The sequence below is a fragment of the Crotalus tigris genome, unplaced genomic scaffold (assembly GCF_016545835.1).
Source record: "Crotalus tigris isolate CLP2741 ecotype Arizona unplaced genomic scaffold, ASM1654583v1 scf7180000020184.803716, whole genome shotgun sequence".
Classification (NCBI taxonomy): Eukaryota; Metazoa; Chordata; class Lepidosauria; order Squamata; family Viperidae; genus Crotalus; species Crotalus tigris.
The window spans coordinates 555786-567967 of NW_024097897.1; the positions used below are offsets into that span (position 1 = coordinate 555786).

At 41.8% G+C, this 12182-nt stretch overlaps 1 protein-coding gene across 2 annotated transcripts in view; it reads right to left on the minus strand.

The window, feature by feature from the left end:
• ABCB6 (ATP binding cassette subfamily B member 6 (Langereis blood group)) overlaps nt 1-12182 on the minus strand; it is a 45781-nt gene that overhangs the window by 823 nt on the left and 32776 nt on the right. For both annotated transcript variants that reach the window (XM_039365772.1, XM_039365773.1), the window contains exons 12-19: nt 10824-10887; nt 9740-9825; nt 9224-9281; nt 8926-9030; nt 6562-6736; nt 5127-5239; nt 3309-3403; nt 1167-1235 (exon numbers count right to left, since the gene is read on the minus strand). In XM_039365772.1, coding sequence (XP_039221706.1) covers nt 1167-1235; nt 3309-3403; nt 5127-5239; nt 6562-6736; nt 8926-9030; nt 9224-9281; nt 9740-9825; nt 10824-10887 — 765 coding nt within the window. The remainder of the gene's footprint in view (nt 1-1166; nt 1236-3308; nt 3404-5126; nt 5240-6561; nt 6737-8925; nt 9031-9223; nt 9282-9739; nt 9826-10823; nt 10888-12182) is intronic.

Consider the following 12182-nt stretch of genomic DNA (forward strand, 5'->3'; position numbering starts at 1 on the left):
ATTTGAAGGGCTCCACAGAGAGCACACGCCCCCTCGCTTACGTTGCTCTGGACTTTCCCAGTGGAACTTTCCCCACACTGTGTCACGTGTCCATACCACACAGCACGCTACCCTCCTGTAAAGCCCGTCCTTTTGTCCCAAGCTGTGACAGCTTTCCCAGTCTGGAAATTTGTCAGCAGGTTTGGTGACGGAGGGGATAAGCAGGAAATCTAGGGAGTTACAAGAAGGGCTCAACCTCCCCCCCCCCCGAGCTTGTACAGTACTCTTCTCCATCCTTGGAATAAGAGGAAGTTATGTCAGAATGAAAATCACTGCCTCTTGGAGCAATCCTCTCACCTTGCCTTGGGAATGAGGCCAGTAAAGTCACTGCCCTCACGTGGGGATAGCAATTATCTGCACTTACTGGTCTCTGGAGAGCAAAGGGCAGGGAAGGGAAAGGCAGCTCTCTTCTCTGCACCCTGCCCTGCTTCTCCCCTCCCCTCCTTCCACCCAGACAAGTGCAGATCTTTTACCTCTCCGGTTGCTGTCAGTGCAAAAAGAGGCAGGGGGGGGGTCCTTTGATAGACTGAAACTGATCCACATATTGGGGCTTCAGAAGGAGATTTTCACATGGAAAAATCCCACCAAGTAGATTTCACTTGCGGCCTCTATTGAAGTATGCGTGTGTGTGTGTGGGGGGGGGAATCAATGCCCAGAAAATAGCACCATGATGGGGATGGGGGATAAATAAGGATTGTGCTGAGCAGGGTTGACTTATAATTTGCATTTTGGGGCTAATACTCCACTTCTGATTTGACTGTCTCAAACTAACCTTCTGGCAAAGTAACCTATGGTAGTATTAGAAGCAACAATAATCATTGTCCTGTTGCCATGATTCCACTGTTTATTTTAAACTGGGCTTGAAAATGGGGAAATCCACACTTCTGTTAATACTTGTTTGGTGGGGAGAATATAGGGCAGACATGTCAAACTCGCGACTTTCCTCCCATTGCTGGCAATGGGGTGGGCGTGGTTTCCTCGTGACACATCCGGCCCGCGGGCTGGCAGTTTGACACCCCTGATACAGGGGTTCACTTCCTCCTTTCCTAAGAATTGGCTTTCTAAACACAAGAAAAGCGTTTGTTATGGTCTCTTTAAATCTCTTGAGTTTTTTTACATTTGTTTACCTTCCACGCTCTACCACATGGCCATCTCGGATAACAAGAATTTGATCAGCCTTAACTATGGTTGATAACCTATAAAGGACAAACAATTATTACTACTTAGAAACCAGTGTGTAAAGTTTGACAACTGTCAATAACACACAATACATGACATGTACACAGGTTGTCTTCTCAGATATAATCTGTCTCTGGGGAAAGAACTATACAAGGATGATACCATCACAAAATGTTTTTAAGAGTAGTAGATGTACAACATAGCAACAACAATAGCACTTATATACTGCTTCACAGTGCTTTACAGCCCTCTCTAAGTGGTTTACAGAATCAGCATATTGCCCCCAACAACCTGGGTCTTTATTTTACTGACCTTCGGAGGATGGAAAGCTGAGTTAATCTTGAACTGCTCAGGACTGAACTCCTAGCAGTGGGCAAAGTTAGCCTGCAGTATTAACCACTGCATCACCACAACTCAGTGTGTGATGTATGTAATGAGTAGAATATTAATTCAGCAAAGCCAGTGGTTTTTTTTGTCATAGAACACACCAGAACAGAGTTCCAGCACCTTTTTTTGATGGATTTTCCACATTTTAAAAGTAATTTTTGAAAATTTGATGTTTAGTCCACATGGACTTGAATCGCCCTGTCAAGCGATCAGTGGCAAAATCATTAAAACGGTGCATGCGGGCTGCTTGTGTGACGAGTCTGATACATGCGTACTTTATCCATGCTGGTTGTGATGGCGCTGCTCGGCTTGTGATTGGTTGTTGGCACTGAGTGCTTACTGCGGGGGGGCGACTGTTATGTTTCGTTACACATCTGACGTGTGGGTGTGTGTACAGTTATTGACTATTTCTTTATTTTAAAAAAATCGTTGGTGAATTGAAAATCTTTTTTAAATTTTTAGTGTAAAAGTGTGACCCCAAATTTAAAAATGAAAAAAAAAATTAATTACTTCTCAACTACTGGTCCTGCTAAGAACTGAATATATATATTTATTTTTAAATAAAAGATTAACAAGATGTGAGTTCCGGCACCTTTTTTCTTACAAAAAAAGCACTGAGCAAAGCTATCTTAAAATGTCCAGAACTCTATTGGATTTCTAGCCATTCCAGATCCTATGGTGCTAATTCAGCCACATGTAACAGCATTCAGGGGTGAGCCCTGACTATCTATAATTTTTGCCTTCATAACCATCATGACTAATATCTCGGGAAAAGGAGAGAGTAGCAGCAAATTGGTGAAAAGCCAAGGAAATCACCAGAGATTACCTGGTGATTTCCTGTGATATAGGATGCAACAAAGCAAAAGAATACAACTCAATATAAGGGGGCTTTGGCAATTCTCTGCTAAACTGCGTTTCTTAAGGGCAGGACTCATCCCTGAGGGAAATTCCTCTGCGATGCCCTGTCCAGATGCTCTGGAATCTAATCGTAATATAGGAAAAAGGTAAAATAGAAAGCAGACACCTGCACATATCTCTTGGATACATATAATTCAAACGGTCACGTTCCATTTATGAAAAATTCTCTAAAATTCTCTTCCCCTTTGACAAAGATTCTAAAGAAAATTCTTATTCATCAAACTGAATAAGAATCGATAGAAACAAGTACAAAAGTCAAGGCAAGCGTTTGACCCTCTTTGTGGAACGGGAACAGTTTTCCTTTAGCTAGGATTGTGCTGGTTAGAGTATATAGCCATCTGGTCAAAGTATATAGCTATCTTAGGAATTAAGAACTGTTCCCTTAAGCGATAGCCTTCTGGGTAATGTAGTTTATGTTACCTGGTTATATCTGTGTTAAGATTGGCCACTGGGAGGGTCTTGTGTTTTATTACGGGATATCCTGATTACGTGCCAGTCTGCAATCTCTCCATGAATCCTAGCCACGAGGCCTGGTAGCTCCGTTAGAATGGAGAAATTATTTTCCTTTTACCTATGCGATGGGTCTAAATTACAACCTACATTCCAGAAGAATCTCTACAGTAATTGTAAGTGATTGACTTGAGGATGCCTGTTGAATAAAGTAATTTGCATGATTCGTCCATGGAGTTGTTCTGCCTGTATCAAGTAATAACTAGCAACAATCTCTTTTGCTTGAGCCAGGACAAGGATTATGCTTAAAACCTCTTATTTAAAATTCATCTTACCTGTGAGCCACAATAATGGTGGTGCGATTGGCACATACTTTAGCTAGCGATGACTGGATTGTTCTCTCCGTTTTAGTGTCCAGTGCTGATGTTGCCTGTAAGAGTCAGCACATTGTAGCAGAGCAAAGGGGGGGGATATACAGGAAGGTAATGGACTCTGAACCTCCTTTTAGTGTCAAGTCACTGGCATATTAGTACCTATAAGCAACCCATATTGTTTTGGTACCATGGTAAAGGGCTGAGAGATGCTCTTTGTAGTTCTACACCATTGGTTCTCAACCTTTTTAATGCCGCGACCCCCAACCGGTTGTAAGTCGAGGACTAAACCGGTCGTAAGTTGAGGACTAAACCAGTCATAAGTCGAGGACTTTCCCTGCCTGGGAGCGCCACGCATGCGTGGTGCCACCCCCTGCGCCAGCCGAGGCGTAGCTGGCAAGCGGCAGAGACAGAGCAGGCCGACCACCGGCTGGGCCACCAGCTGGCCCAGCCCAAGGGAGGTAAGGCACCCGCCGGAAAAGGGGAAAAAAATGGCAGACAGCCTTGCTTGGCGACTCCCGTGAAATGGTCGATCGACCCCAAATGGGGTCGCAACCTATAGGTTGAGAACTGCTGTTCTATACTATTGTTATTGTGGGGAGAAGTACTCAGGAACAGGTTATAAATGGTGTGGGGAACAGGGAAGAGAAACATAGTTGTAAAGATAGAATTTGTGATATTATCCTCCTCCCAAATGTTCCCACGATTCAGGCTTTGTTTAAAAAAAAAAGCATGGAAGGGTAAAATGCAAATGTAACTTGGATGTGGGAAACAAATAGATAAAAGTACAAGTAATACTTGATTTATGACCAGTCCCTTAGCGACCTTCCAAAGTTATGAAGGACCTTCCTGGAAGTACCTATGATCCAAATTTAAAATTCTGAGGGTTGCCCCCACTCCCATCACGACCGCACTTTGGGTCCTCAGCAACAGGGCCACATTGATGACTGTTTGCAGCATCCTGGTCATGTAACCTTTTACATTGGTTTTGCAAAAAACAACAACCCCAAACCCAGCATTTACTTCTGGTTTTCAGCAAAACCATGCTCATAATGAAGCACTGGTTCACTTAATGACTGTGGTGCTTGTTTAATGCCTGTTGCAAAAAAGATCATAAAATCAGTCATGTGGGTGATCATCATGAGTTACAATCATGATGGACAGGCTTCATTACTGTTGTAACTCAAAGATTACTTGTATACTTGCCACACACATGGTTGCAATGTGGAATGCTTCTAGCCAGGATTCCAGCCAATCGTGTGCTTTTCTAGGCATCTCCATGGGATATTAAACTTGATTCTTCTGTTTTCCCCTCCCCCCTCAGCAAATATTCCATATCTAATAGGTTGTTCTCTCTAATGCAGGGCTGTTCAACCAGTGGTACGGGTACCACCTCTGGTACATTGGCACCTGACAGGTGGTCCGCGACCATCCTAGAAAAGTGGTAGTGGGGGAGGGGAATGAGAGCGCCGCTGGGCGGGCAGGCAGGTGTCTTGCTCGGCTGTGCCTTGGGGGGCACTTTTTTCAGTGCCATTGTAACTTCGAAAAGTCACTAAGCGAACTGTTGTAAGTTGAGGACTACCTGTACTTTATCACTTTTTTCCTTTTTGGGGGGGGTCATCAAGTTTTTGACACCTTGCTAGGCGACTGGTGGTACTCGGATATTGCCATATCCTAAAAGTAGCACAATGGGTGAAAAGGTTGAAAAGCCCTGCTCTAATGAATGGATGGGCCCTCTCTGGGACTGAGACAGATATTAAGATAATACTTCTCCTCGGTTACCTCATCAAATAAGATGATGTCAGGGTTCTTCAAGATAGTGCGGGCAATAGCAACTCGCTGTTTTTCCCCACCACTCAGCTTCAGACCTCGCTCACCAACCTGCGTATCATAACCTTTCAGGCATAAGCACAGGGGAAAGTAAAACATTATGTAAAAAAGGAAGGCCATTGAGATACAAATTGCTGCTTTCTGCTAATTTTGTACGTGTACACTTTGAGAGCAAGCAACTAAATTTCATTTTTAATGTGTGCCATTGTGCCCGCAGTAAAAAATGACAATAAAGGTTATCTGTCTGTCTAAATCTCTATCTCTATCTCTCTATCTACTTACCTACCTACCTACCTACCTACCTATCATTGGCAGAGCATTTTAAATCTTTATGGCTATTTCTAGCAGTAGTAGCACCATCCAGATTTACTAAAAAAGAATATTTGGTGTTGCAGTAGATACTCTTAAAAATTGGGATGGCTTTGCAAACTGGGACATAGAGGCTAATCTCATTTCTTTCACTAGTCAAGATGTCATTCATCAATTGGTCTTAGAGGACTGGTGGGATAGGGTGAGGCCCCTCAATTTTGGTAACTGTTGGTCAACTTTTCCCATCTGACTTCTCAGATAAGCCAACCCACAACATCCATACCCACAGAAAATGGGCTGGATAAAAATAATAAGAATTACTGTTCAACACACAAAGCCTGGTTACTTGAAGGACCACCTGTCTCTCCTATTATCTACTCAACTGGTTCAATCCAACAGGGCTGGCATGCTGTGGGTTCCTTTGAACAAATGGCACCACTTAACAGGATCTGAAAGCCTGCCATCTCTACTGCAGTGTCTGCCCTCTGGAACGAATTTCTCTGGAGATCAGAGTAACACCCACCCTGATGGTATTCTGGATGGTCTTAAAAGACCTGGTTCTTCTCTCAAGCTTTTGGTTTTAGGCTGGGATAGTTAGAGCACCTTGTGGAATTTACACATTGACTGAGTTCGCCAACTTATTCATTGTTTTTTAACTGGATTGAATATTGTTGTTGGTTTTTATTTTGTGAGCCACTCAAAGTTGACGGCATTTAGATGATGTACAAGTCAAATAAATAAATAAATAAATAATAAAGGCTCATTTAGATTAGTTCAGCTAAGAACAAAGGGAGTGCCAAATCAGATTACTGATCCACACAGATCAAGAACAGTCCTGCTCCCCCACCGCACAGCATCTCAAAATGTAGATTGCTACTATTTGCACAGGCCTACAGACTTGTCAATGGCTTGTTTGGAATCTTTCCCATCTGCAGAAATTAAGGAGTGAATCTGAGTCCTGTACTCGACTATCAAGCAGACCATCCCAGGATAATCACATGAGATCTCACACAACAGTGCAGTGGGTGGAATACAAGCTTTATGGCAAACTGGTAGATAAAGTAGAGGTAGTCCTTACCATCAGGGAATGTGAGGATACGATCATGGATATTAGCAGTCATGGCAGCCTCCATAACCTCTTCATCGGTAGCATCAATACGACCATATCGGATGTTGTTGCAAATGGTATCATTGAAAAGGACAGTGTCCTGAGGCACTACACCAATATGGGAACGCACGGAGACCTGCTTTGCCTGTGGATGTGAGCAGATGGAAGGTGAAGTGAGAAACTGTACAATTCACCTAGGTCAGGGGTAGACAACCTTGGCTCTTTTATGACTTGTGGACTTCAACTCCCAGAATTCCTGAGCCTGCTGGCTCAGGAATTCTGGGAGTTGAAGTCCACGAGTCATAAAAGAGCCAAGGTTGTCTACCCCTGACCTAGGTTATGGCTTAGAATATAGATGCCATTGTCACACACCCACCAGTCTGATGGATAGTTAGCTTCAGGACAAAGGCTAAAGTCACTATGATTTATCAGGGCTTCCCATTCTGCACTGAGGCGAGGGAAGCCCAAATGACACCAATTCAGAAAGCCCAGAGTACAATTCAGAGAGTTGGCATTTCAAAGCAGCCTTCCCCAACCACGTACTCTTTTTATGGGCTGAAAGTGAAGGTCCAATCTATCTGAAAGGTACCTGTTTTGCAGTAAGCCCCGCTTAAGATAACCTGAACATTTCTTTGAATACTTCAAGCCTTAACGTTCTCACCTTGCAGAATGCATTGTATGACTATTGTCTCAGCCCAGCTTCATAATAACCTTCCGGGCAGTAGCTCAACTTTTTTAAGTCACCTTGATGAATACAAGGGGAGGCAGAAAACAAAGGAACGCTGCTGTTTTCCTATCTACTGCAGGCACTTTAAACCAGAAGCCATCCCAAATAATGGACACTGGACAGGCTCAATCCTCTCTGGGGAGTTTCATTATTATATGACAAATTCTCTGGAAAATGGTTTGACTAGCAAGATTTAAAAAAATGCCCGTGGGACACTGTGTTGTGAACATGTACACTGTAGGAAATTATGCATCTTTTAACCTGCCTCAACTATTTCTAGATGCCATTTTATCCATATCTCATCCCACTGCTTCCTAGACATTGATTCCAGTAACCACAACAAATCTGATAAATGAGATAGATCCTTAAGGAAAGGTATAACCACAGGGAGTAATGGAGAGAAAATTAAGAGGATGGATTTGTAGAATCAGAATAATAAGAACAGACACCAAACCGCTCTAGCAGACATGAAAGAGCCAGCTGTCCTGTGATACCCTCCCACGCTGATCTCCCAAAGACTAAGGGCCATCTAACAATCTCCCTCAGATACCCCGTAGTCCTTTCCCAGTGAGCTTGGGTGGCCACAGGAGAAGTGGAGGCCTGCTGAGCACAAACCTTTAATCTACCTTTAAATGGAATCATATGTCTGTTGCTGTGGCAATAAACGTGAACAAGCAATTAAGCAGCTGGGTTGTGTCATTAAGTCTTGAGGAGCTCTGAGAGGAGAAGCATAAGAGTATATAACACATGCAAAAGGTTATTCCAACTTGGTTCTATCTTTGGGATCACACTGTACAGCAGAGGTATGGCACCTCTGGACCTCAGGGTATTGTTGATACACAACTCCTGGCATCCTCTGCCACTGGATAGGGCCACTCGGAGTTTTAGTTTTCTGGAGAGCCAGTTTTTCAGTTGTACAGCCATTCATCTTCTGGACCATAAAGCATGGGTAACCAAAATATTCCCCTATTTTTACTTTGACTTCACATATACAGAATGCATGTGAGAGATTAAACTATCTATATAACTTTCTTGCAAACAAATTCTTGTCAAAGAAACAATTCTTGTGTCTCATATCCCCGACTTTAAACTGCTCCTAGGCTATCCCTTTTGTGTGATCAAAAACTCCTCAGTACTTAGGCTTGTTTTCCTCTGACAGATGGTATTTCTTTACATTTGTGCCGTCAGAGCAGATTTTTTTTTCACCCTCAAATCTTTTTATCCTAACATTTCATGGTATTTCCTAGCTGTTCAATTAGCATTTTGATGTAAAAATTCTTCAAAATCTCCAATTGCTTTAATCATCTCAAATAATTTGGTGTACCAAGAGTCCTGATCAGTTAAAAACACCAGTCTCACTAGAGATCCCAGAAGGACATATTTAGCTATATTCCTCTGCTGACTGGTCCCAACACAGTAATGCAAAGAAGTGCATAGAAGCCATGGTATGTAAGGTTAGGCTGAAACTCGCAATTTATCTAGACAATATTTGGGGATATACTTCCCATCCTCCTCCCACCCCACTGCCTTTTAAATGAACCTTCTCCATGCCTTCATCCACGATGGAAGAGCCTTCTATTATCAATACTTCCCAGTGGGTTTGTTACCTTAGAGATATCCTGTCCATCTATTCGTATGCAGCCTCCCCACACATCATAAAAGCGGAATAGCAGGCGGACAATGGTACTTTTTCCTGATCCCGAGGGTCCCACCTGGAGAGAAAGGGAGAGAGAGCAAAGTGTCCCTATGGGAAGAAATGGAAAGTAGGGAGGCTAAAGTTTCAGCATTTGTTTTTGGCCCCTTGTTTAGGGCCTGTCACTATTCTTATCAGATGGGAGACAAAAGAAAGTACTGTACAATTACAGTAGATAATTGCTTACAGCAGAGCCATTTCTAACTCCTTACCAGTGCTACAGTTTGTCCAGGCATTGCGGTAAAGGAAACATCGTGTAAAATTTCCTTTCTGTGTGGAGAACAACAAAAGAGAGCAGTCACCCATCTTTCAAACTTCACTGCTTTCCTGAAGCAACCTGGTGAGACCTCCCACCCACGATGCCCTCCTCTGTTCCAGATACAGACTTCCTCCAGTTTGCAGAATAGTTTGAAGAACAATGACCGTGGTTGCTCCACAGAAGCAACCTAGGTGAAGAGGGTTTTAAGAGACAGATAAAAGAAAGGTTTTTGAACTACTTTACTAATTCCCCAAACAACTTTCAGGAAAGGTCCCTATCTTTCTCACTTGTCATAATTCAGAAGGGAGATACAAAACATGTTTCTTACTGAGCTTTTATCTCATCCAGAGATGGAAAGCTTTAATGAGACTCACATTTTCACCACCACTATCCTATGTTGTTCAACCCTTCTTTCTCAGATTTAACATGCACCATTGTTATCATCAATACTTTTTCCTTCTCTACTTACCCTTCTGTGTAGCCAAAATGGACATTTTCAAATTCCACACGTCCTGCAAGAAATCGAAGATCTCCAGCCCCCGGTTTGTCCTTCACCTACAAGTTAACACATCCGTAATATCCATTAAGATCCTGACTAGCTAAGTTGGCAGAGGAAGGAAGATTTGCCTCAGTGACCAAGAAGTTGCTCTTGGAAGCCATTTATAGTACAGAAATGCCATTCCTGAGGTAGAGCACTTGTTTTTCCAGCACAAAATTCAGTTCGTAGCAGTTCCAATAATAAAAGCTAGATAGCAGATGATAACAAAGGTTTCTTCTGGAAGTCCTGGACAGTTGCCACCACAGTACAAAAGTCTGATCTGTAACCTCACATTTGTACGTTCCAGAGACACACATTGGAGAGGGTCAGTTAGAGATTCTAATCACATCTCATTGCCAACATATCTCATGATTAAAAATTATCAGTCTGAAAATGGAAAATGGAAAATTTGGCTCCTGGCCAACTCAAATCTGGCTATTAAAAAAAAATAGCTACGATAGCGGCCAAACTAAGGTACATCCTGAAAATTAATCAAGTTCTTTCCAATTTGTGTCCATCATTGATGCAGAGACTTCCAGCTCCTAGAACTGTCAACTAGGAGGTTCAGGCCACTTTTTGGAATGTAATCCCAAAGCAGCTGAATGGCATCAGGTTGGGAAAGGCTAAATTAAACTGCCATCGCTAAGTAGTGCCATCATGGGTTGTCTTTAAGGACTGCTTTATTTAGTGACAGAAATTCCAGTCCCAGATAGGGTCATTAAGCAACAATTACCTGTAGTTTATAATCTATGGTAGGGGTAGGCAACCTTGGCTCTTTTATGACTCGTGGACTTCAATTCCCAGAATTCCTGAGCCAGCCGTGCTGAGGGAAAAGGGAGAGGTTTCCAAGCTTAGCCATGCTGGCTCAGGAATTCTGGGAGTTGAAGTCCACGAGTCATAAAAGAGCCAAGGTTGCCTACCCTTGATCTATGGGTTACAATGCACAAGGAAGGGAAAATAAGCTGTTCCGCTATAATCTGATGCACAGATTCTCCACAGGTATGATCTGCCTTACCTCCTGTTCCTCACTGAAGAGCTCAAACATATTCTCCATGTCAATAAATGAGGACTGGATCATTCTGGAAAGAAAAAACAGAAGCTCCACTGCACCAAAGTAACCAAGTTATGAAGGTTTCAGGAAAGTAAAGAGAGTGAAACAGACAAGTACTTATATTCAAATACAGCAATCTTTTATACCTTAAGCATGGACACGAACCCCACCACTCCCAGAGCTTTAACACATGTTCACATAGTAAATCATCTCACACCTTTTAAAAATATCTTTGATGGGAAGAAGTGTAAAGGCAAGGGCAACTTAAATGATTACAAGCAACAAACTTTTTTTTTATGAAACAGACATATAATTCCTACAGCTGCATTTTATTTTTTAAGTCTGAGCTCAGCTTTCTAGTCATTAGAAATTTTAATGATAATTCCTTTCATTGCTGGACTTGTAGAATTATTCATGCAAAAGGAATTAATATAAGAAAATATTTGTACTTGAATAAAACATAATATATTACTTAATACCTTTCTATGACATGATTACTTTTCAATAACTAATTTTTGGTAACTAGTTATCAAACTTTATATTTTGTTAATTATCAAGATTTTTCTTCATGTTGATTAAACAATGAGCCCAGTGTAAAAAAGATGAAATTGCATACAAGGGAAACATTCATTTGTACTTAATTTAATTGTCTTTTAACTCGAGGCAAGGATCCAACCTTGCTTGCAATATACTGTATTCTGATGAGCTTCCTTTCCTACAAGATTAACAAACTCTGTTATTGTGTTCTTAAATTTTAAAATAAGTCTGTGTTTCAGCAACCAGATTAATTCCTCTTTTATGTCAGGCATTTCAGAAATGGATACATTTCTGTTTGCTGTCAGTCTCTGTAAAAGTGTTAGACAAATGCTATTCACAAGAGTCACGATGGGCACAAAAACAGACTGCTACCAAATGCCAGGTAATCTGAAGTAGATTAGCAACATTTTTCGTTCAGCTTTTGTCTTTGGGGTAATGGTGGGGAAACCTTGCTGGAAAGGGTTTTTTGTTTTTTTTTTAGCAGGGTGAACATAACAAGAGTTGCTTGTTTTTTGAGCTGGGTGGCTATATAAATTTGTCAACAAATAAACAAAAAGCTTGAACGCATCCTTAATTCTTACACCGTTCGTCTAAGGGGCTCATCTTACCTGGTCCCTGTTGACAGTTCTGTTTATTCCTGGTACAGGTATTATTATTAGATTCGGATTAATAGTTCTTTTCTTGTTATAAGGAAATTGAAATCTGAGAAATAATATATGCTGCTCTGATTGGAGCAGGCTGTAAAGCAAATAACAGTATAAACCCAGTTTACCTCTCCAAGTTCAT